Source organism: Artemia franciscana, chromosome 1 (assembly GCF_032884065.1).
Source record: "Artemia franciscana chromosome 1, ASM3288406v1, whole genome shotgun sequence".
NCBI lineage: Eukaryota > Metazoa > Arthropoda > Branchiopoda > Anostraca > Artemiidae > Artemia > Artemia franciscana.
The window spans coordinates 30889926-30917008 of NC_088863.1; the positions used below are offsets into that span (position 1 = coordinate 30889926).

The window sequence follows — 27083 nt, forward strand, 5'->3', positions numbered from 1 at the left end:
TTACCAATTCCTGAAACCTGTGCTCATTTTTATTACACCTTTCGAGGTATCAATAGTCCCTAAGGAACAAATCTTCTCCAAAATTTTCTACCATTGTTAACAGAGAAATTCCCTGCATTCAATAGGACCTAGAATTAGCCTATTGCAATTGATTTTCATTACTGACAGACAAAGAAAATCATTCTTTGTGAAAGAGAATGGTTTTTGATGACAATCAGCGATAAAAATCAATTGAATTAAGCTTTAATGCAAGCAATGATTATTTACCAAACTTTGTCTTCCTGGACTGTTTATTAATATTCAAAATATAAACATGCAAAAGCTTTAATTTAAAATCAAATTTTATATTGCCATCTAATTAAAGGATAAAAATCAGTGACATCTGGGGCTCTAGATATTAAGTAACCAAATCATCAAATGCTTTCGCTGAAGAGGAACTGAAAGAAGTTTTCGTCAAGTCAAAATTAACAAGAAACTATCTGACTATGTTAATTTAGCCTATATCAGCTAGACTAAAAACAACAGAATATGGAATTGATAAGCCTTTTTGATGCGGAAAGGTGAGAAGAGTTGCCCCAATTTTCCTGTTTAATTTTGAAAGGAAGAGGGACTTGTCATGAACTTAATTTGGTCTCACTAGCCTACAAGTGTATATTTGGGTTTTGCAGTTCATTCAAGGTTTTCTGTTAAAAATTTTTTAAATTGCCTCTTCTGGAGAAAACTTGCAGAAAGCCTATGCAGTGGCTAGGCACTCTGACAGAAGTATGCTATGCTAATTAAAACAAAAGTTGAAGCCTAGCCTTCCATCAAATTCAGTCAGACTATGCTCTTTCCAAATATTATGGTAATTTTTCTGACAATGTACATCCTGGTCTGGAAACCATTAAAAACAATCAGCCTATATAAAGCCTAGCCTACTTACCCTTATATTATTCCTAAAAGCAACTAGGGCATGTGGGGGAGGGAGTAAAGTAAAATGGAGCTGCGGTTAAAATCTGTTTTCTAAAATTATTCTGCACAGAATGAAGTATAAATTGCTAGTTCTAGCCCTTTTATTTAGGCAAAATAGAGTAAAAATGGCATCATCTGTAAGGGTCTATAATAGGCTTATAGTAATAATATTTATTATCCACAAACATACAAAAGTATAAACAGTAAAGTACAATCAGTCAGCTGGGTACAATGTTATAAGGTATTTAATGTAAGAGACCAATGTTCTTAGCCTTTTTATACTCCATATTTAGGTCATTTTTAAGATGTCATAAAGTGCTTAAATCTGAATTCCCAGAAGAAGCAATTATTATATTTGTAAAGAGCATAAAAAAGGCATCAGGTGGTATATTCACTTTATATGAAAGCCAGTTATACTGTCTGCTATAAATTCACCCCCAGAACAATCTGTTGGCAATTTCTCTGGAAAACATCTAGCAAATTTGTCCACTTTTTAGAGCACCCAATTTTCAAGGCCCTATTTGGTCACTGTCATGGCTCTACCTTCTAATATTCTAATTTCAGTTTGCAGACTTATCTTCCTATTCTTCAAGTCTCTTTAGCTCTAAAAAACACCCATTACCATCTCAATACTACCAAGGAAGCTGTCCATCTGATCAATCTTTTTATCACCTGGTGTTGCCTTTTCATCTTTGCTTATTCCTTGCCTTAGTGGCTTAGTCTTCTTAACATTTATATTCAAACCTACTCTAGCACCCTGAACTTGCAAAACCTCTAAAAGTTCATTCATTTTGCTCCAACTTTCATCAAGAATACTTCAATCATCAGTATAATCTAAAAGGTTTAGAAAGAGTTGATTCATATAGTGATCTAATAGTTCTCACTATATGTGTTATTAGTAGATCAGATATAGTTATTTTTATTAACCTGTATTGAAATATTTGATTTTCCATTCAGTACTATTCTTTGTAAGCACATCAAGAACTTCATCTTGCTGTTTTCATTATACTCTCAGATTAGATAAGTTAAACACGTTTTTATAAATGATAACAATCCATTATGTCTGTACAGAGTTTTTTTTAGTGGATGGGAAAGGGGTGTCACCAACACAGTAAAATACAGTAGAATCACAATAAATCTTATGTTTCTCAGATTCACCATTAAAGCAAAGTGTAGGTGAACCACTTCTAATAATTTGGCAAGTTTTGGATGTTGTATCTTTTTCATTAGTAGTAGTAGAACAATTTTATTGAAAATAATCTTTTTTATATAGAAGCACAACAAAAGCACAGCTAGCAAAGATGTGCTAAAATAATTCAAATGTAATGTTTCTGTTAGCAACTTTAACAGAATGCCTGCCAATATAACTGGCAGGACTTACAGAATGAAGGTGTACAGCTGCAATGGCAGAGCTGTAATCAGTCAATAGTGGAATACCTTGGGGGACCATCTTGGGTCCAACATTGCTCAGAATACACCAATAGCTGTACAACCTATTTGAGAAATTCTTTGACACTATATGTGGATAATTGCATGCTTCTATGACTGGTCAAAGACAATATAAACCAGTCAAACATGCAAGAAGATTTGAACCAGCTATCCAAATTGTCAGGATATTGGTGTTGAATGTTCAATCCCTCAAAATGCAAGTCCTGTATCTTGGACATAAAAATCTGAAGCATTGATATCATTTAGGGGACACCCAGCTTGAGGCAGCTGGTGAGGAGAAGTACCTGCTGTTCACTGTTGACTGTGAGTTCAAGTTGTTTTTTTGTTGTTGTTTTTTTTTTGTCATGCACAAGCTCCAGTTGCAAGAGCAAACTAAGCCCTTTGCCTCATAAAGCAAACATTGACATCCAGGAAACTATGTGTGATGATGAAGCTTTATAAAGCCACAGCCCAAGGTAAAAATATCATTTTTATGCCTTGATTGGTATAAGTAGGGATAGATGGTATCCTAGCCTTGGTAAATTTTGCACAGGAAAAAAAAGTAATGGTTACAAACTGGTACAATTTATTTGATATAACAATCTAGTTATAACAAATACAGTATTTGGTCGTACAATGGTCTATTAGTTGACGTAGTATATACATGATGGCAAGACACATTACCTTATTATTTTGTTGTTTTTTTTTTTTTGTTTTGTTTTTTTTTTGTCATGCACAAGCTCCAATTGCAAGAGCAAACCAAGCCCTTTGCCTCATGAAGCAAACATTGACATCCAGGAAACTATGTGTGATGATGAAGCTTTATAAAGCTACAGCCCCAGGTAAAAATATCATTTTAATGCCTGGGCTGGTATAAGTAGGGATAGATGGTATGCTAGCCTTGGTAAATTCTGCACAGGAAAAAAAGTAATGGTTACAAACTGGTGCAATTTTGTTGATATAACAATGTAGTTATAACAAATACAGTATTTGGTCATACAATGGTCTATTAGTTGACATGGTATATACATGATGGCAAGACACATTACCTTATTATGCTACTGTAAACCAAAGACTAGAGGGACCAATACAAGATACTAGGGTATATAAAACTGTGTGTAATTGATGTTAAGAGTAAAGATCACTGTATAGTAGTGTTTGGGGTTGATTTAAAGCTGAAATTTACAAAGGGTAACTACCTTCTGGGAAGTGTGAAACTGGTAGATTCTAGAATAAGGATTTGAGAGAAACTCTATAGGAACACTTTAATACTTAACTGGATAGTTTAAATTTGATAATGTGGAAGATGGATGGAATAATTTTAGGAAAATAGTTTTTGGTGTTACCAATGGCATCTTAGGGAAGAAAGCTAGCAATATTAGTAAAAATATTCTATGTTTAACAGAGAGGAGGAGGGGCTTATACAAGAATTGTTTGAACTAAGGTGGTGTGAAATGGTGCCCATTGATAAAATTGCCAAAGATCTTGAAAATGCAGTTAGATGGCATAATAGTAAAATATTTTACTGGCATGTTGATAAATTGTGGGGGAATAGTCAATCTGGATTTATCCCAGTTAAAGATAGGAATGGGGCCACAATTAGTGATAAGGAAAGGTTTAGAGAGAGATAAGTAGAACTTTTTGAGAACATGCTAAACTATGATGAGTTACAGGAAAGTATACAGAGAAGAATGAAAAAAATTTTGAAAATCAAATGTGCTGATAGTGGGATAATGGGTTTCTCAAAAATGGTGGTTATGAGGTTTAAAATAAGTTTCAAAGCCATATTTGATCACTGTAGCTTCTAATATTCTAATCTCAGCTTGCAGACTTATCTTCTTATTCTTCCAGACTTTTTTTAAGCTGTGAAGAAAACCCCATCACCATCTTAATACTATCAAGGAAGCTGTCCACCTGGTCAATATTTTCATTACCCAGTGTCACCTTTTCATCTGTGCTTGTTCCTAGCATTAGTGACTTTGTATTCTTAACATTTATTTTCAGACCTACTCTAGCATCATGAACTTGCAAAACCTCTAAAAGTTTATTCATTTTGCTCAGACTTTCATCTAGAATGCTTAAATGGTGTTTATGAGGTCAAATATAAGTTATGAGGTTAAAAATAAATTACTGAAAATTATTAATACAATTTTTGAAAAAGGGGAAGTACCTAGCGATTTTAGAAAAATTCTAATTAAACTCTTCTATAAGAAGGATGATGAGAGTGATTGTGGAAGCATTTGTCTGGTTTCTGTAGGTAGCAAATTGCTTACTATGATAGTACTCTTTGGACTTAGAGATACTTTTTATGGCACTTGGTATTAACCAAGTGACATATAGCAATCATAAATTCTGTTGGTCTGTTGGTCCTGGTTTTAATACTTTCAGCACTTCCAGGTAAGCTAGGATGATGAAATTTGGCAGGCGTATCAGGGACCAGACCAGATTAAATTAGAAATAGTCGTTTTCCTGATTTGACCATCTAGGGGTGGGTGGGGGGCCTGTTATTTTGGAAAAAATAGAAAAATTGAAGTATTTTTAACTTACAAACGGTTGATCAGATCCTAATGAAATTTGATGTTTGCAATGATATTGTGTCTCAGAGCTGTAATTTTAAATCCCGACCGGATCTTGTGACATTGGCAGGGATTTGGGTGGGGGAAACCTAAAATCTCGGAAAACACTTAGAGTGGAGGGATTGGGATGAAACTTGGTGGGAAAAATAAACAAAAGTCCCATATACATAATTTAAATAACCGGAACGGATCCGCTCTCTTTGGGGTAGTTGGGGGGGGGGGGGGGGGTAATTCTGAAAAATTAGAAAAAATGAGGTATTTTTAACTTACAAATGAGTGATTGAATCTCAATGAAATTTGATATTTAGAAGGATATCGTGTCTCAGAGCTCTTATTTCAAACCCCGACCGGATCTGGTGACATTGGGGGAGTTGGGAGGGGGAAGCCTAAAATCTTGGAAAACACTTAGAGTAGAGGGATTGGAATGAAACTTGGTTGAAAAAATAAGCACAAGTCCTAGATACATGATTGACATAACCAGAACGGATCCGCTCTCTTTGGGGTAGTTGGAGGGGGGCTAATTCTGAAAAATTCAAAAAAATGAGGTATTTTTAACTTTACGAACAGGTGATCAGATCTCAATGAAATTTGATATTTAGAAGGATATCGTGTCTCAGAGCTCTAATTTTAAATCCCCACCGGATCTGATGACATTAGGGGGGAGTTGGGGGGAACTAAAATCTTGGAAAACACTTAGAGGGGAGGGATTGGGATGAAACTTGGTGGGAAAAATAAGCACAAGTCCTAGATACATGATTAAAATAACCGGAACGGATCTGCTCTCTTTGAGGTAGTTTGGGAGGGGGGGGGGTTAATTTGGAAAAATTAGAAAAAAGGGTACTTTTAACTTATGAACAGGTGATTGGATCTCAATGAAATTTGATATTTAGAAGAATATCATGTCTCAAAGCTCTTATTTTAAATCCCGACTGGATCTGGTGACATTGGGGGGAGTTTGGGGTAGGGGAACCTAAAATCATGGAAAACGCTTAGATTGGAGGGATTGGGATGAAATTTGGTGGGAAAAATAAGTAGAAGTCTTAGATACGTGGTTTACATAATTGGAATGGATCTGCTCTATTTGGGGGGGGGGGGGGTAATTCTGAAAACTAAGAAAAAATGATGTATTTTTAACTTATGAAGGAGTGATCGCATCTTCATGAAACTTCATATTTAGGACCTCGTAACTCAGATCTCTTATTTTATATCTCAACCAGATCCAGCGTCATTGGGGGGGGGGGGCGGGAATCTTAGAAAATACTTAAAGCAGAGAGATCAGGATGAAACTGGATGGGAAGAATAAAAACCTGTCTAAGATACTTGACTGACATAACCGGACCGGATCTGCTCTCTTTGGTGGAGTGGGGGGCGGGGGGGGTAATTTTGAAAATTGAGGTATTTGTAACTTACGAAAGGGTGACCAGATCTTTATGAAATTTGATATTTAGAAGGATCTTGTGCTTTAAAGCTCTAATTTTAAACTCTGACCATATCCTGTGACGTTGGGGGGAGTTGGAGGGGGAAACCGGAATTCTTGGAAAATGTGAAAATTGAGATATTTTTATCTTATGAATAGATGATTGGATCTTAATGAAATTTGATATTTAGAAGGAATTCATGTCTCAGAGCTCTTATTTCAAATCCTGACCAGATCTTTTGACATCAGGGGGAGTTGGAGGGGGAAATCTTGGAAAACACTTGGAGTGGAGGAATTGGGATGAAGCTTGGTGTATAGAATAAGCAAATGTCCTTGATACGTGATTGACGTAATCGTACTGGATTCGCTCTCTTTGGGGGAGTTGGGGAGAGGGGTTCAGTGATTTGGCGAGTCTGGTGCTTTTGGACATGCTAGGACAATGAAAATTGGTAGGTGTGTCCAGGAGCTGCACAAATTGACTTGATAAAGTCGTTTTCCCGGATTTGACCATCTGGGGGGCTAAAGGGAGAGGAAAAATTAGAAAAAACTAGGTATTTATAACTTACGAGTGGGTGATCGGATCTTAATGAATTTTGATATTTAGAAGGACATCATGACTCAGAGATCTTATTTTAAATCCTGACCGGCATTAAGCCTCTGATTTTCCTTTTAAATTAATCTATTGGTTCTTAGAATTTTGTTAGAGCTCATACTATATGAGCTCTTGGCTCTTAGCTCTTCTTGCCTTGTAACAAGTGCCATATGAGCTCTTAGTTCTTCTTTAAGAAAGGAGTTGACCAAGACTGAGCCAATATTGAATAGAGGTGCATTTTAGATCATATAGCTGAAAACACTGTCAGTAAGATTTTTTACAGGAAGCTCAAAACCACCCCATATTGCCTTATATATGATTTAAGGTTGTTTAATCACTAAATATTTGAAATAGTTTTAGTTCTCAGGATGTTGAAATAGATTTAGGCTTATCAATTTGATACCAATAATGTGTATTTGTAATCACTAAAAGCTTGGAACAATTTTAGTTCTCAGGATTTTGAAATACATCTAGGCATGTTGCCTTAATGTCAATAATGGATGTTTACTATTGAAACTTGGTGCTATAAGGCTGAAAAAAATTCGGTGTTGATTATTTCAGACTGGTGGAAAGTGAGCTAATAATTCATGTCTTCTCCCCATCCCTCCCAACTACCACAAGGGGACAACCAGGAAGCTGCCTGTCCCTCTGTGGAACAGCCTGTCCACCAGCCACCCACCATCCAGTCTCAGACCCTAGAACCCTTCAAGAAAAGGTTGATTAAGACTGGGTCAATGGTGAATGGGGATTAAACTTGGATGTCAGATTGTAACCTCAAAAAAAAAACACCAGCAAGGTTTTATGCAAGAGGTTTGATGTTATCTTGCTGGATGTGTGATTTAAAGTTGTTTAATCATTAAAAACTTCAAATAATTCTAGTTCTCAGTATTTTGAAATACATTTAGGCTTATTACCTTCATAACAGTAATTAATATTTGCAATTAAACTTTTTATTGTCAGACTAAAAAAAATTTCCATGCTCACAATTTCAATTACTGTATTTCAAGTTATCATGAGCAGCAAAGGTAAAAAGAAGAAAAATACAGATGAGTCTACACTGGAGGCATTGACTGCTTGGTCATGATGGCATGTCTGAATGAGTCCTTGTATGTTAGTGATAGGGTTCCTGCCTAGTATAAAGAAACCGATGTTTGTGTGTTGTTAATTGCTTGTTTTTTGCTATCAAGTTTTCACTTTTTTTTAAACTATCAAGGCTATTGATATAACTGCTGAGTGTCAGTTGTATATTTTTTAGCAAGATGAATAAAACTAGCAATTTGATCAAAGGCCTAGAGTTTTGATCAAAATCCAGGTTATGACCAAATAACCTAAGTTATGGATAAAGACCATAAAATATAAGCCCCATTTTTTTGCAAATTAATATGCTAAGATCTTACATCTTTTGACTGAAAACAACTTTGACTAAAATCTGACAACTTTGCTCTTCCTTCTCAGGCTTTTTTTTATTGTTTTTCATTCTTCTCTGATGAAGTGGTCTAAGAACTTTCAAAGTTCTCGCTTCAATGTTTTATTTGGCAGTGAGCTGAAAGATCTTAGCACCATGATGAAGCAAAAAAAAACAATATGTGAGGTGTAAGTTCTTAATACATTGAAGAAACAAAAAAGGATAATGAGGTGAAGGAAGCAAGATCTTGGAACTTTGATGAGTCAAAACACAGGCTTATAAAAAATGAGTCAAGGTTCAAGGTTTTATTTCTAATACCATATTTACACAACGTATTAAATTCCTGACAGAGAGAAAATTCAACAGAGTCAGAAACAAAAAAAAGTGCTTAACACATAAATTTAGATTAATTGTTATTCTACTAATATTCCATTTATGTAGATTTAAACCAAAATCTCTTTTGGAGTCATTGCAGTCAGTCATTTTGGTATCAACTGTACCATTTTATTAATTACATTATCTAAGTATGCCATGCGTAATGAAATAATAATTTTACTTTGTAGGATACAGTGTCAGTCAGTTGGCTCCCTTTTTGGATTCTTGATTTATTTTCCTTTCGGCGTGTTGTTATTCTTTCTTCGGTTGTTAATTCTGATTCCAGCATACACTTTTGTATCATTTTGTGCACACCATGAAGCCCTCAAGAGGTAAGCTCCTATACTTTTGCATAAAAGTTCAAAAGTTTTCCATTTTTTGTTTTCTTTTCTAGAAAATTCAATTTTTTTGCACTTGAAGAAGTTGTTTTACCCTCCTCCCCCCACACCCAGGAAAAATTTTCAATTTTCCTAGAAAATCATTTGGAAAATTTTGAAGAACTGAATCCGGACATAGATATGGGTTAAATTGAAATGCCTTGTTGGAACATATTTTTTTTAAAATTCTAATTAGCTTGAGGTTGTTTATTTTTCATTTTCATCAGTCAAAGGTTTCACCAACAATTGGATTATCAGGGGTTAGTTCAAAATGATGCCTGCTCAGTGCTGGAGCTCCAAAAACATTGCTGGCACTATTTTCTTTAATGTTTAATTTTTAAAATGCTAAGTTCTTAATTCATTTCTGGTGCTCAAATTTACAAAAATAAGATTTTTCTAATGGAAGTAGAGTGTAGTTGGAACTTAAAAAGAAATAAAATTATTGCTTCGCAGTCTGTGTGAAATACATCTGAAAACTGGTTCAAATAAGCTTACTCATAATATTTCTTTCTTTTTGTAGAATATCTGTAAAGCTACTACTTTACTGGAAACACAAAACCAACATAACAAGACAAGCTTAGTAATAAAAAAAAATTGAAAAGAAACAGCAAAATCTTCCCCTCCTCTCTGCCTAGATTTTGAAAAACACATTTTCCATCCACTTGACCTTTGTGAGTTGACACCACAGATTTTGAGATAGCCATTCTGTCCAGAATTGTTGAAGGGTTCAGAAAATATATCTTTAGGACTAGGGATGAAATGAACCCCAGAGCCCCTGGGGTAAGGACTGTCAATGATGCATATTGCCATTTGTTTATAAATAGGTTTTATATTGAGAAAGAGGGGGACATGTTGGATCTTGAGTTTCAGGATTTCCAAAAAAAAAGCTTTTCTGATGGAAGTTAAGAGTGAAGTTGAAACTGAATACAAAGCAAAAAAAAAATATTACTTTACAATCTGTACAACGTGTACTTGAAAAACAGGTTTAAATAAACTGAATCATGGTTTGTAGAATATCTTTAAAACTAGTGCTTTACTGAAAACATAAAACCAACATTTCAAAACAAGAATAGAAATGGAAACTTTAGCTGATTTAAGTCAATAAAAATTGACATTCTGTATTCTTAGTTGCCTTTGAAACAATCTGTCTGTAGCCACCATTTTTTTCTCTTTCTGCTCAATCTAGATTTTTCTTTCTTTTTTTCTATCAGGATCTCTTTTCCGTTATTGTTTTGTTTGGTTCAGACCAAACGAAACAATATTAGGCTATTTTCTATTATTAGTACTTTCAGAGTAAGTAAGTAAGTCAGTAAAATATTTATTACCCGTATTTTTCACATGGAACAAAACAGAGTACAATGAAAAAAAAAAGAAAAGAAAAGAAAAAAAGAGAAGAAAAACGGAGAGAAATTTAAGACACAACATTGAAAATGCATAATCAAGAACTGTAGAAATGTTTAAGCCAGGGGTGGTTCCATTTTGCCTGGAAATTAGAAATCAACCGGTTTACCGCGACACTGGGGTCTGCAATCCTATGTTTATCAATCATATATGTATTTCTCGTCCACAAGGGGCATCGCAGCAGGAACTTCGCGAACCTAAAATAAAGGGACTGGAGCTTGCGTTTTTGGGTGTCAGTTAATAAATTCCAAAATGGCGCGATATATAAAATATGCGGCAGTGCGACAGCGTTATACATATTGGCGGGATACTTTCGGCATAAGAGGAGTCTGCTGGCGACGATAGACCCATACGCGGTGCGGAGTTTTTCCTCGACGTGTTTGACGAGCAGTAGACGAGTTTCATTAAGGTTACATCCTATGGGTAAACCCAGATACACAACATGAGATGAAACGGTAATTGACTCGCTACCCAGTAGGAGGTGTTCAGGCTGAGAAGGACTATCGTTGAAAAAAAGAACTGCAGATTTAGAAGTATTGAAAGCCAGGCCGATTTTTCGGTATTCATCACGCAGGATCGAGAAATTCGATTGCAGACCCCTAATAGACCGACTTAGATTTAATAGATCGTCCTCGTATGTAAGTAGCGACACATTTATATTCTTGGAGATACATGAAACATTTACACATGCCTGGGCATTTAAAACACTGTTATTGTACAAACTTGGGGATAATAATGAACCCTGGCGGACACCTTTCTTTACTGGAACAACCACTGATGTGATGCGGTTACCTATTTTTATACGCGCTTTTAAACGGCAATACATATCGTACAGTACACTAGTGACACGGAGGTTTACACCTTGCTGGTAAGCGGCTAAAAGGGTCTGAGCGTGAATCGACGAATCAAACGCTCTACTCACATCAAAAGCACCAATCACTATAGGATCACCGGATTCGTGAGAATCTGCTAGAATAGCGGCAAGACTGAAGAGAGCGTGAGCACAACCCAGACCCGGTCGGAAACCGAACTGGTGGTCAGGCAATCGGCACGAATATTGAATTTCTTTTGAGACTAAGATCTCTAGAACTTTACAGAGCACTGGAGCAACAGTGATTGGCCTGTACAAAGAGCATTGGTCTGTTGGTTTCCCTTTTTTAAGGATGGGCGAGAGCAAACCGACACAAAAAGAGTCAGGTGCTATACCAGTGGTGAAAATAATCTGGAATAGCAGCGTCAGATATTCAATAAGCATAGTAGTACCGTGTAGCAGATTTAGCGCGCATAGTTCGTCTACACCTCGGGAATGTTTCTTCTTCAGCTTTAAAATAGCTTCATGTACGCTTCCGTAAGTAACGACAAAATCAGGGGCACACTGGCTGGATAATACCGATTCTAGCCGGTTTACGAAGGGATTAGACGTATTTGGGTCGGGGGCACTGAATTCGTTGGAAAAATACGATTCCCAATCTTTTTCGCTAATCGAATCATGGGGTTTTCCGGCGACCGGTTCGCTCAACCGGGCTTTCCAGATTAGTTTTGGGTCACTTACGATTCTGGAGGAGTACTCTTCTTTTAAGTTGTTACGATGAGCTTTCAGTTGCTTGTCAAATTTTCGTTTAGTCCATAAACGGATAGAGTTAACAGGACCGGATTTGGGCCTATCACAATCTTGCCAGATTCTAAACCAAAACTTAGCATCGTTGCAACACTTAACTAGGGCCGGATTTTGCGAGAATTTGTGAATTTCTGTTTTCATTTTAACCTTTCTGGTAGGAACTGCTTTTTTTCCAGCTACGAGAAGCGAGTGAGTAATCTCGGCACAAAATATATTGATGAGTACTCTTGCATCTGCGGATTCAAAATTCGAATCCACTTGGAGTAAATGGAAGGGGATTCGTATCTTTACAAGAAGTGAGTTCAGCACCTGATGATATAAAGTAGTATTAATTTTATCCCATTCACTTACTACTTTCCACTCGTCGTTCTTGGGTTGACGCAGAGCTGGTTTTATGCTTAGAGATGCTAGTAGGGGTAAGTGATCAGCGAAGACAGTGTCTTTCAGAACAGTTACACTTTCGTTAATATTCTTAGAGCAGGCCGTATGGTCAATGTTTGAAACGGGGCCTTGAATTATGAACGAAGGAGTAATCACTGTCTTTTGGGAGGATGATAAGTTTGTAATCAAAGATGCAATTTAGAAGCTGACTACGGACACACGTGCTGTCAAGAAGGTTGCAGTTGAAGTCCCCCATGACTACACAATGCAAATCTCTCTGGGTCACAGACTTCAGGCACTTCGCTAGTTCGCGAACTGCGTTCATAAACTTTCGCTCCGATTTGTCATCATGGTAGTTTGTAGGAAGATATACGTTGAAGAATGCGATACTGCCGGAAGATATAGCCAAGAAGTGATCATGCGTAAATAACACCTTACTTTCAATATACGGGTGGCAAATAATTGCCAAGCCACCAGAGGGGCGTCCGAAAGACCGAATTTTTGCCGGCTCGAAGTAAAAAGTAAGTTCGTGCGAGAACTTTAGGAGAGAAATATTGTGAGGAGAGAGCATATGTTCTTGTATAAACATAATGTCACAGTCTGCAGAATACTTTTGAATTATGGCGAGTTTGTTGGGGACTCCTCCGTTCATGTTCCATGACGTAATTTTGACGCAGGCTGGGCTATTAGACATTGGGCCGCTTCAGCTCACTGACGATTTTTATTATTGTAGGGCACTTGAAGGAATGGCAAGTGTGGCGTTTTGATTTGCAGAGGGCGTATGCTATAGGGTTTCCACAGAGCTGGTCGGGGCTAGAGCCATGACCTCCTTCTCCGCATCGAGAGCAAATTTGCTGGCTAAAGCAATTAGCAGAATTATGACCAAAATTCTGGCAGTTAAAACAGCGCTTTGGGAGAAAGATAAATTCCTCGATGGGGTACCGCTCCAAGATTTTCAAAGTACTGTTTTCTGATCGTCTAGCATCAACAGTATAAATATAAAAGAATAATGAAATTTTCGAAGATAGTCGTTACTATAAATTGGGTAAAACTTTTTAAGTAGTTTTAAATTGAGGAATATATAAAGGTAATATATAATATATAAAATATATAATATATATATATAAATATATAATATATAAAATGAATATATAAAAGCCCCTCTTTGTGTTGTCCTATGGAACAAAGTCTTGTGGTGACTTTACTTGTGAACAAGTTGGAACAGCAAAAAAAGAATCTTTGGCAGAAATCCAAAAAAAAATTCATTACAAGGTTTCTGGAAGCACGGTCATTGATACAGCAAGAAATGCTCATTGAAGATATTTCAATGGGCAGTCGATAAGTTCAAACAGCCGACAAAAGCTAGTCCAATGTCAGTTGCTGCCGGGCAGGGCCACTGTTGAATTTCTATAAAAAGTAAAGTACAAGTAAGTATCTAAAATTGACAAAAAGAATAATTCTTTCAATAGAAAACGACTAAGACATAACAAAATTTGAAAATCAAGTTGAAAAGACTCTGATGGATAAATTTTGTAAAACTAAAAGTTTTAAGGAAGTATAGTTTTGATTTTGTTTTTATTTTTTTCAGCTTGACAAGAGCTTACCCTAGGAACAATTTCCATATAATAGATAAAGATTCTGAAGAGTAGACCATACTACCATAGTATGATCCACAACGCTTAAAAGGATGATGTTTTTTTTAGATTTTTAGGCCAACAAAACACTTTTTCAGGCGTATTTTGAGTCACCTCTCAGTGGTTTTTGGAGTTACATATGAAGAAAGAAGCAAGAAAGAGTGCAACAACGAGCCTTGCTCTGTTTATATTTCAAATCATGTGACTGCATTTGATGGAATTGTGTTTTACCTGGCAAATGGATGCATTGCAGTAAGTTATTTGGATAAAGTATTGTTATAGATCATGGAGTGGTTATTTTATAGTAACACTAGCTTACTCGTCAGGTGTTGCTGAGATTTCAGAAGAAGTTCAATTAAACGACCCCCTTCTCCCACGGGAAATTCTCTGTCGACCCCCCCCCCCTTGTGTATTAATAACGATAGTATTTTTGTAGTTTAAAAGTAATTGAAAATTTTTCTTCTCTGACAAATATCCTCCCTCACTGGGAAAATATCCCCACGTGGAAAACACCCAGTAAAATCCACCCGGTGGAAAGTTCCCCCCTTGAATATTCTTCCCGTGTAACATTCCCCCAGAATATTCCTCCCGCAGAAAATCACCCTCGCACTACCCCCCCCCCCTCCCCCGTGCTGCGAAAAGTTCCTCCCCATGCAATTCCTCTGGAAATTTTTCTTCGTGTTGCTTCTTCTTCTTCATAAAAAAACACTTAGAATCCTAAGCAGGGTCTTTTCGACTTCCAAATGCGGATAATACATTGCACATACACTGCACATTATAAGACTTTCATAATACATTTCATGACATAATATGTATTGTAATCAACTAGTAAATCAACTTAGTTAAGACAAGGATTCAGATAATAAATGTCTATATTTACCACTTTTCTTTTATAGACTAGACTGCCCGGCTTTTCAGAAACAAATGCCCTGCAGTATGGCATGCTCAGTACACATTTACTTTCTCCAGATTCCGACAGGCTCTCATTCCGTAAACAGTTCCTCCTTGGCTTGTGTTTTGTTATGTAGTTTGCAAACATAGGAGGTGAGATGAGGATATGTGCTGGAGGCTGGTTTTTCTAACGATTGAAAAAGACCCGCGTGTTTTGTTGATTACTGGCAAGGAGAATGTTATTACACCACAATGCTGGCATAATAGGTTTCAGTATTTAGGAAACCTGTTTCCAAGTTTGTGTTTTTCTTCAAATGACTGTTTTATCGTCATCATTCTACCATAGTTTATTCATCTTTTTAGATGGGCGTAATGTAGGCTCGTGGGAAGATCTTGGTGTAGACTCTTAAAGGGGTATTTTTTAAGATGCTGGTAATAAGTTGGGCTTTTTGGTCTACCTCAGGAGCTTGAAGAACCCTTTTATGGCACTTGGTGTTAACCAAGTGACATATAGCAGTCGCCAATTCTGTCGGTCTGTCGGTCCCGGTTTTGCTACTTTAGGCACTTCCAGGTAAACTAGGACGATGAAATTTGGCAAGCGTATCAGCGACCGGATCAGATTAAATTAGAAACAGTCGTTTTCCCGATTTGACCATCTGGGGGGGGAGTGGGGGCCCGGTTAATTCGCAAAAAATAGAAAAAATGAAGTATTTTTAACTTATCAGCGGGTGATTGAATCTTAATGAAATTTGATGTTTGGAATGATATTGTGTCTCAGAGCTCTTATTTTAAATCCCGACCGGATCTGATGGCATTGGGGGGAGTTGGAGGGGGAAAACCTAAAGTCCCAGTTTTGCTACTTTAGGCACTTCCAGGTAAGATAGGACCATGAAATTTGGCAAGCGTATCAGGGACCGGACCAGATTAAATTAGAAATAGTCGTTTTCCCGATTTGACCATCTGGGGGGGGGAGTAGGGGCCGGTTAATTCGGAAAAAATAGAAAAAATGAAGGATTTTTAACTTATGAGCGGGTGATTGGATCTTAATGAAATTTGATGTTTGGTATGATATTGTGTCTCAGAGCTCTTATTTTAAATCCCGACTGGGTCTGATGACATTGGGGGGAGTTGGAGGGGGGAAACCTAAAATCTTGGATAAAACACATAGAGTGGAGGGATCGGGATGAAACTCGATGGGAAAAATAAGCGCAAGTCCCAGATACATGATTGACATAATCGGAACTGATTTGCTCTCTTTGGGGTAGTTAGGGGGGGGAGTAATTCTTAAAAATTAGAAAAATGAGGTATTTTCAACTTACGAACGGGTGATCGGATCTCAATGAAATTTGATGTTTAGAAGGATATCGTGTCCTAGAGCTCTTATTTTAAATCCGGACCGGATCTGGTGATGGGGGCGGGGAGTTGGGAGGGGGAAACCTAAAACTTGGAAAACACTTAGAGTGGAGGGATCGGGATGAAACATGGTGGGAAAAATAAACACAAGTCCTAGATAGATGATTGACATAAACGGAACGGATCCGCTCTCTTTTGGGTAGTTGGGGGGGGGTATTTCTGAAAAAAAGAGGTATTTTTAACTTACGAACGGGTGATCAGATCTCAATGAAATTTGATATTTAGAAGGATATCGTGGCTCAGAGCTCTTATTTTAAACCCGACCGGATCTGTTGACATTGGGGGGGGGGGGTTGGGAGGGAGAAACCTAAAAATTGGAAAACACTTAGAGTGGAGGGATCGGGATGAAACTTGGTGGAAAAAAAACACGAGTCCTAGATACATGATTGACATAACCAGAACGCATCCGCTCTCTTTGGGGTAGTTGGGGGGGGGGTTAATTCTGAAAAATTAGAAAAAATGAAGTATTTTTAACTTACGAACGGGTGATTGGATCTCCATGAAATTTGATTTTTAGAAGGATATCGTGTCTCAAAGTTCTTATTTTAAATCCTGACCGGATCTGGTGACATTGGGGGAAGTTTGGGGTGGGGAAACCTAAAATGATGGGAAACGCATAGATTGGAGGGATTGGGATGAAACTTGGTTGGAAAAATAAGCAGAAGTCTTGCATACGTGATTTACATAATTGGAACGGATCCGCTCAATTGGGGGGGGGGGGGGGGTAATTCTGAAAAATAAGAAAAATGACGTATTTTTAACTTACGAAGGAGTGATCGGATCTTCATGAAACTTCATATTTAGAAGGACCTCGTAACTCCGATATCTTATTTTAAATCTCAACCGGATCAAGCGTAATTGGGGGGGGGGCGGAAATCTTAGAAAATACTTAAAGCGGTGAGATCAGGATGAAACTGGATGGGAAGAATAGAAAGCTGTCTAAGATACGTGACTGACATAACTGGACCGGATCTGCTCTCTTTGGTGGAATTGGGGGGGGGGGTAATTTTGAAAATTGAGGTATTTGTAACTTACGAAAGGGTGACCAGATCTTAATGAAATTTGATATTTAGAAGGATCTTGTGCTTTAAAGTTCTAACTTCAAATTCCGACCAGATCCTGTGACATTCGGGGGAGTTGGAGGAGGGAACCGGAATTCTTGGAAAACATGAAAATTGGAGTATTTATATCTTACGAATAGATGATTGGATCGTAATGAAATTTGATTTTTAGAAGGAATTCATGTCTCAGAGCTCTTATTTCCAATCCTGACCAGATCTTTTGACATTGTGGGGATTTGGAGGGGGAAATCTTGGAAAAACACTTGGAGTGTAGGAATCGGGATGAAGCTTGGTGGATAGAATAAACAAATGTCCTTGATACGTGATTGACAGAATCGTACTGGATTCGCTCTCTTTGGGGGAGTTGGGGGGAGGGGTTCAGTGATTTGGCGAGTTCGGTGCTTCTGGACGTGCTAGGGCGATGAAAATTGGTAGGCGTGTCAGGGAGCTGCACAATTTGACTTGATCTAGTCGTTTTCCCAGATTCGACCATCTGGGGGGCAAAAGGGAGAGGGAAAATTAGAAAAAAATAGGTATTTATGACTTACGAGTGGGTGATCGGATCTTAATGAATTTTGATATTTAGAAGGACTTTGTGACTCAGAGCTCTTATTTTAAATCTTGACCGGCATTAAGCCTCTTATTTTCCTTTTTAAATCAATCTATTGATTCATAGAATTTTGTTAGAGCTCATACCATATGATCTCTTGGCTCTTAGCTTTTCTCGCCTCGTCACAAGTGCCATATGAGCTCTTAGCTCTTGTTATAATCTGTGTTGCTTAAAATTTGTTCAAATGTTTATGGCACACTTGTTAAATGTGGGTGGCACAGTTTCACAGCTCGTGTCATTTACAGTGGTCATAATCGCAAAATGGTCTGTCTATAGATCTTGTACACCATGTATTGTTACATGCGGAACAAGATATGCTGGTCCTGTCTGCAAGTCTATTGTTAAAAAATTTCTGATTTTATATTATAATAGGTGTTCAGACCGAACAGCGTATGCACCTAAGGATCTGGGACCAGTAGAATTATTTTTTCGATACACTTTCATGTAGTGTTTGACTGATTTGAATCTTCCCGCAGGTGACTATGGGCATAAAAATCACCAAACAGAATTGTTTTTTGCCTGGTTAGCTCTTTTTATAAAACATCGAAATTGGGTTTTTCCCGTTAGGATTATAAAATGGACATATTTTAAGGTAGTCACCATTTTTAGGTGAAGAATGACACCTACGCCATCTACATTGGGATTGTAAGGTTTAATGGGCACTGCAGAGTGAAATAAATTATTTATTACGAGTATAGTGACACCTTGACTTTTAAGGTTGAAAGAACTATCTTTTCAGAATATTTTATTTCTAGGGATGATTTTCTTTTACAGCTCATGTAGATTTATTTCTTTTAGGCACACAATGTCGGTATTATTTTTGCTCAGCCACAGAGGCGCCATTAGGGGGAGGGGGGTCAGGGGTGGCCCAAGCTTCTACCACAAAGGGCCCTTTGCCGGCCATAATTATCCATTGTGTCCAACATAATCCATTCTGTTCAATTGATTTGAAATTACTGCATGCCTTTAACCAAAGAGTGTAATTACATGACGACCCTTGGGGTAATTATGCTATTTGCTATTAATCATTGTAAACTTTGAAAGTAGGTTAGATTCATAATAAAAGTCTCAAGTTCTGTCAAATGCCCATTTCCTAGGTGATTATATTAATATTATAAATTCTGAATTTTTGCAGTAATTCCTCTAAGTTGACAGATTAAAATAGGTCAGTTCCTGTCAAATGTTTCGATGTTTATTTCCTTGTTTTAGTGAATATAAGCCACCGTTTTAGATTACTCGAGTCAGTTCTTATTCTGTTTCTTTCCTCGTTTTATGTATATTTGCTGTATCATATGTGCAAATAATCATTTTTATGCTCGACACATAAACCTTATGAAAGTTAGAGACGCTTGACATCCTCTACCGGTCGAACCTCAGATTGAAGGCTAACGCTACTATAAGACTCTAAAGACGAGAGCACAGAGAGAAGTAGAAGACTTTACATCATTAAGCCTATTAGCTTTTTAGTTAGGTAAATATAAAAATATTAATAGCCATTAGCATTAGAACTCAAAAGATCACCAAGCATCTGAAACAATTTGGGACAACTTTGACGCTAGGAAAGAACTTCGTCCAATCTGGAAATCGGACTACTACCTTGGCAGATGAAATGAAGCGAGAGTACTCCGAGACTTTCGACCGTCTACTAGCCAAATTTGACAGAAGGTTCACAGATAACTTGTCAGTGCTGAGCACACTCGAAGCCTTGGGTCCAACCTCGACCAAGTTTATGGACACAGAGTTGCTCAAGCGTTTCTCTGCTCTTTACGGCGAGCTGGATATCGACGACATTCTTCTCGAATCTCAAGCTCGTATTGCTAAGCGTTTCTTGCTGGATGATGAGAAAAGGCCGGAAAACTTCCTTGACATTGTCGACCATCTTCAGGCATTACCAGTGGCTTACTCAGAAGTAATTAAAGTACTTCGTATTGCTGCCACACTCCCTGTGACAACAGCGAGCAATGAGCGTTTGTTTTCTAGCCTAGAAATAGTGAAAAACTACCTGCGGTCTACAACAGGAGACGATCGTCTCAGTCACCTCCTTTCGATGTTTTCAGAAAAGGATTTAGTAAAAAATTGGACTACGACCAGCTTGTTGACGATTTTGCAAAGATGAAACCTCGGCGATTCCCCTTGTTACCTTGAGTGTTGTAATATTTTTTTTTCTCTTGTTAGGTTTTTCCTTTTTGTAAATATATTTGATCTGAAAGATTTCTGCTGAAGGAAAACCGAAATTTTGGTTAAAACCCTCAGCATGTTAATGAAGATTACTTTCACCGACGTATTGTTTACTTAAATAAGAAAGTTTCTCGCTGAGGAAGGCCAGCCTGTAGTCTGGTTGAATTTTCCACTTTCAGTTTAATCACTTAACTTCGTTGATTGTAATCTTCGATGTTATATTAATCTTACAGGTCAGTGTCGCTGAGTTCCACATTCGGTTACAGTACATTTCTAAGCAATACACGGATGCTGAAAATGCGTTTTTACTTAGAATATTCGATCGATGTGCTGCCAAAACCAAGAAAAACATTTTTTCTTACGCGACAGGAAGTGACTCGGGGGGGGGGGCAAGATGGAGTTCATGCCCACCCCAACATTTGGCCCAAATGGCGCCTCTGCTCAGCCAATTTGTTAAATCTAAAAGCTTTTTTGACTTTAAAGAAATTGCACTACATTTGAAAGATCTTGAAAGTTTTTTCTTCTAAATTTTCCCGTATCTATCAAATCATTTTCGCATGCAAAAGAAAGAAAATCTTTTTCCCTTTCTCTTTCTGTTTGCTCTTAGCTGTTTTCGAGTTATTTGGGTGCGAAGTGCTTTTTTCTCTTTGCTGACTTTCTTTGCTTTATCTGAACTGTATCTTTTCCATTTGTCTCTTTGGTTCTGCTTTTTTTGGAGATGCCAGGGGTAGCTATTGCACTTTTCAGGAGCTGAAAATCCGCAGTTACGGAACTCCATTTGCTAGGGCCAAGAACTGTAGTGATAGCTTTCCTATTTATGATTGCCTTCACTCATTGCGTTTCTCCATAGGATTAAATCAGATGGCTAACTGTTAAATATTTTATAATTTTTTTCTAACTCGCTTTATTCTGAGGCAATCTTTGCTCTGTGTTAAAAGAATTGTATATCTTTTCGTGGTGTTTGTTGGGCCGGTGTTAGAAGTGCAACCCCGTGTATTTGCGCTTTCTGGTGAGGAGTTCTATTGCTTTTCAAATTTCTATTGAGCGGTGGGCTCGCATTATTTTTAGAGGACTTTAATATAGAGTTACCTGATGTTGTTGTCAGACTTTGAGCTAATTTTGACTTGGAAATCCTTGCTGTAATTGATCTGTATTTGATCTGCCAATCTTACTATAATAGCTCATTTCTGATACGAAGGACATATTTGCTTTTGCAGGAAAGAGTGTCCATAGGTTTTACTATTCCTGCAGTGTGGTTCTTAAGCTTTATATTCTTCATGAATGTAACCCGTTCCTCCGCATAGTGGACACGCGGAAATCATCGGTTTGTATTTTTGATGTGGCCATGCATAAGATCGATAGTGCACTAAAACGTTTTTGCTTGTGTTGTTTGTACCAAACTTTTTGACCATACAAATATAGAGCAATTGTTATGTCTTTTTTGCTGCTTATTGAAGGAGATTTATTTCCACTCAGGAAATATTCATGGAGGGCCTGTTTTTATTACGATTGTACATTCGACTGGAATACCTACAAAAAATATCGTGTTAGACGTTTGAATGAAAATATTCGCACCCATTTTATTTTGAAAATAAATTTCAGCCATAGCTGATCCAACAAGGCCCATATCAAAATTAGCGTTTGTAGTCCAAAACATTTATTTCTTTACCTCTAGGTTCTTTTCTTGTTTAAACGGCTCTCCATTCATTTTTCTCAGCAACACTGAGATAATATCCGTTTTGTTATTTTTTCAAAAAAGTTTGGCTTCGTGTTTAGCCAACATCTTGGTCTTCTTCTTGGTATTGTTGAATGAGTTACTATCTGGATATTTATATTCTTGGTAGCTTGGCTTATTTTTTCCTTTTCGGCTATTCTTTTGTTTTTCTAATCAACACTGAGATAAGATCCGTTTTTGTTATTTTTTCTTAAACATTTGGCTTCGTGTTTTGGCCAATATCATGATCTTTTTCTTGGTATTGTTGATTGAAATACAATCTGGATATTCACATTCTTGGTAGCTTGGCCTTTTTTTTCACATAAGGTATCCTTCTGGGGAATATTTTTGCTGAGAAGTTGTTCCGTGTGATAACTGACTTGGGTATTAGATTTCTTGTAAATATTCTGTTCTACAAAAACACATATGTGCGCCTGTTTTAAACTGTACTCAAACTACACTGCATTTCGTACATTGCAAATTGAACGAACTATTTTGTAAACACGGTAGGGAATATGAAGTGATAGTGCGTCGATCCGGTTTAGGGAATGATTATGAGATAGACGCACTAAAAGTAGAAGAGAATATTTCTGATTTCATGTACAGTACTAGAATATAAAAAATTGGGGAAATGTCTCAAATACAGCAAGATCATTTAATTTTACTCACTATCTAAATAAACGAGTTTACCAAGAAAAGGGGAGGCCTAATTGATCTGTCTTATACATATTTACTCAAGTCTACCTCCTAGTTATCTATCTTACTAAAACCAGAAAAATTAGAGAACCCAACGGTTATTAGTAATATTTAAGGTAAGAGTTTGACATCTTACTTCAAGCTAAAGAAATTCATTGAAAATCTGGCTTTGAATGCTCATGTCCGCCAGATAGTATGGCGTAAGGATGGGTCCAGTTACAGGTTTGTATTAGGATACTTCTGCTCAAGCTGTAGCATATATTTTAAAAGAAAAGGCATTTGATATAAAGGTCTTCTGTTGTAAACCGTGGTTTTTAGCTGTTAGATTTGTTACTCTGGCATTATCTGTTGAGGATGTCCTAGCTGCAACCTGGACAGCACTGAAGCCCGCTGCTTTGGGGGATAAGACACAGTGAAGCTGGGTTTACAAAATCAAAACTCAAAAAACTCGTGATCAGAGACTAAATCGCGGCTTCTTTGTTGATTTTGCGCATTTTTAAAGTACATCAAGAGCTAGCGATGAGACGTATTAACTGTCTGTTTTTGGATATATAGTAAGAACAACATGTACTCACTTACTTGTTCCAAATTCTTCGACTTGATTGAACAATGACTAAATAAGAAATGAAAACTGAGCTTTCTTTAGTATTTTAGAGATAGTTGTGTAGTAAATCTTATCGATATCATGACTGGTTGAAAGACTGTTGAAAATCTTATAAGATAGTAAATTTTTTTTTCTGATGGCTTTTTGCGGAATTGTCTGCTCCTAAAGAAATTGTTTCGTTTTTGTTTTTGTTTTTTGCGTCGATTTGTGTCTTTCAGCTCAGTTTTCAGAATTCTGTTGATTTTGGAGATTACAACGAGTCGGCATGTTTCAGCTAGTTCTGTAGATCTTTCGTAATCTGCAAAAAAAATCTTTTTAAATTACCGCTTGGCTCTTAACTTCCATAAAAAAAAACTTGGGGAACCTTATGCTTGTTGGTAAGAAGAGTGTCTGAAATGAAAATACATTGCAAAAGGACTTCATTCGGTTGCGGACTTCGATTAAATGCTAATTTTATTCTTTTTTTTAGTTTTTTTTTGCGGTTTGTTAATCAAACTTGATACTTTTCATATTGGTATTAGTATACGGAAAAGTAATGCTGAAACTGTTGTTCGCTTTGATGTCTTTAACTTATTTCATAGGTCTAAGAAGTGTTGATGAAAGATTTCTAAAAATAAAAATAAAAAGTTTTGAAAGCAGGACAATACTTAGTTTCAATGTAGTTGGCGAACAAAGTTTCTCTATCTACAAACATCTATTTCTGAATATTTATTTCATTTTACAGCCAGCGAAACCGTCTTTTCCATCTGTTGTCTGTTCACTGTTTGGGCTTTTTGGCGTACCAAGTCAAATTTCCCAGGATGATATGGTATCACTACTGAAACGGAAAATGCACAATTCTGAAAAGTCTCTAGTTTTATACCCTGAATGTGCAACAACTAATGGAAAGAAGGGGATGCTTAGGTAAGTTACTTAAATTTTTTTTGAGTGGGGAGGCAATATCTATGTTTATTTTTTATTCCTTTACAGCTTTCAGGAGATCGTTCCATATTTAGTTTATTTATTTTATTTGACCAGTTGCTTTCATTTATTAGACTGTGGTTGTCGCTTTTAATGTACTGCATATTTGTTTTGCGTGTAGCTTTTTAGTTTTGGGCTCTTTTTATGGCACTTGGTATTAACCAAGTGACATTTAGCAATTGCAAATTCTGTCGGTCCCGGTTTTGCTACTTTAGGCACTTCCAGGTAAGCTAGGACGATGAAATTTGGCAAGCGTATCAGGGACCAGACCAGATTAAATTAGAAATAGTCGTTTTCCCGATTTGACAATCTAGGGGGGGGGGTGGGGGGCCGGTTAATTCGGAAAAATTTGAAAAAATGAAGTATTTTTAACTTATGAGCGGGTGATGGGATCTTAATGAAATTTGATGTTAGGAATGATATTGTGTCTCAGAGCTCTTATTTTAAATCCCGACCGGATCTGATGACATTGGGGGGTTGGAGGGGGGAAACCTAAAATCTTGGAAAACACTTAGAGTGGAGGGATCGGGATGAAACTTGATGGGAAAAATAAGCACAAGTCCCAGATACATTATTGAAATAATCGGAACGGATCCGCTCTCTCTGGGGTAGCTAGGGGGGGTTATTCTGAAAAATTAGAAAAAATGAGGTATTTTTAACTTACGAACGGTTGATCGGATCTCAATGAAATTTGATTTTTAGAAGGATATCGTGTCTTAGAGCTCTTATTTTAAATCCCGACTGGATCTGGTGACATTAGGGGGGGGAGTTGGGAGGGGGAAACCTAAAACTTGGAAAACACTTAGAGTGGAGGGATCGGGATGAAACTTAGTGGGGAAAATAAACACAAGTCCTAGATACATGATTGACATAAACGGAACGGATCCGCTCTCTTTGGGGTAGTTGGGGGGGGTTATTTCTGAAAAATTAGGTATTTTTAACTTACGAACGGGTAATCGGATCTCAATGAAATGAGATCCGAGAGAAACTACATTGAGCAAAAAATAATACAAGCCGAAGATGCAGCGAAGAGAAGAGACTAGAGGACCTTTTATAAACTAACGAATGAAATAGTAGGCAAGAAATCGATTCAAGATGAATCTGTAAGAAATCTTGATGGCGTTCTCATCACCGAGCGATCGGCTATTGATGAAACATGGGCCAACCGTTTTGAAAAGCTTTTGAATAGACCACCGCCTGATGAGCTTCTAGATGTACCCTCTATAGCTTTCCTCAAGCTTGACATCAATACAGAACCCCCGACTCTTGACGAATTACTAACAGCCACAAAGAAATTAAAAAACGGCAATGCACCAGGCGAAGACTGTATCACGACGGCATCAATCAGTTCATGCATATCTATATGACTGTCCTTGTTCCGAAAAATTTGGATGACACAAAAAGTACCAACAGATTGGAGGCGCAGCACACTCATAAAACTCTTCAAAAAAGGCGATAAGACAATACCTGGGAATTGGAGAGGTATTAGTCTCTCATCCATACCTCGCAAACTTCTTTCACTAATGATCCTTCAAAGAATACAGAGTCCACTTGACAAGTACTTGAGAGAAGAGTAACATGTTTTTAGACCAGGACGTTCATGTACCGATTTGATCTTCAAACTACTAACCTTTTATGGGATCCCTGAGAAGTTAATAGCCCTCATAATGGCTCTATACGAAGAATATGAATGCTGTGTTAAAACAACAGAAGGAAGGACAAGATACTTTCGTGTCCTTTCCGGTGTTAAACAAGGCTGTGTCTTGTCACCTTTCCTGTTTGCGCTAGCCATTGACCATCTGCTCCTTAACACTGGCACCAGAAGCATACAATTAAACGTAGAACACCAAATTAATGGTCTAGACTTTGCCGACGATATCACGCTTATTGAGTCCTGTAAAAAAAGACTACAAGAATTTCTAGAAGATGTACGTGATAGAGGTCGACTTATGGGTCTAAGAATCAACGCTGATAAAACAAAAAGTATGGCAGTAACCGATTCACCTTTACACTTGAGATGCGATAACCAGGACATTGAGCAAGTTCTAGAATTTAAATATCTTGGGAGCACAGTGTTAAATACGGGATCAACCGAAAAAGATACATCATGCCGCATTGGGCAGGCCTCCTGTACATTCAACAGACTGAAACCGATATGGAGGTCGCAGAATTTCTCCCTCCGACTCAAGCTTCGTCTATTCAATAGCAACGTTATCCCCGTCCTGTTATATGCTTCCGAAACCTGGCATCTGAATAACACGCAAGAAAGGCGAATTCTAGCTTTCGAGAATACATGTCTCCGGAGAATACTAAACATCCATTGGTCACAAAAAATCTCTAATGAGAAGGTGAGATGGAACAACCCATAGTGACAGATGTCATTAGGACACATCGGTGGAAGTACTTGGGGCATGTACTTCGTATAGACGATTCCCGGATCCCGAAAGCGACGTTCTAGAGGCAACCAGAAGGAAGAAGAAGAGGCAGGCCGCGCAATACACTGCGGCGCACCTATCAGACGGACCTGCGAAACATAAATGCTTCCCTTCAACCGGCGTGAGAAGATGTCCTTGCTGCGGCGCACATGAGGGATGACTGGCGGCTTCTCGTTGATGCCTTGGGCGCCTCTGGAGGCACGGGAGGATCTAAGGTCTAAAATCTGAAAGTCTTAAAAATTTGTGACGGCTCCCTGACCCAATCTTTCACCACCCTGTACTGAAAGTACTAATCGACGTACTGTGGGAAAATTACGAGAGTATTGTACAGGTCTGGGTGATATGTTAATGGGTGGTCGTAAAAGC

General features: G+C 37.6%; 1 protein-coding gene across 1 annotated transcript in view; it reads left to right on the forward strand.

Moving 5' to 3' along the window:
* Positions 1-401: 401 nt before the first annotated feature.
* The window catches only part of LOC136028471 (lipid droplet-regulating VLDL assembly factor AUP1-like), a 45347-nt gene continuing 18665 nt past the window's right edge, over positions 402-27083 (forward strand). Inside the window, exons 1-4 of the mRNA XM_065706314.1 lie at positions 402-560; positions 8933-9076; positions 14254-14407; positions 24047-24225. Coding sequence (XP_065562386.1) covers positions 529-560; positions 8933-9076; positions 14254-14407; positions 24047-24225 — 509 coding nt within the window. The 5' untranslated portion in view covers positions 402-528. The remainder of the gene's footprint in view (positions 561-8932; positions 9077-14253; positions 14408-24046; positions 24226-27083) is intronic.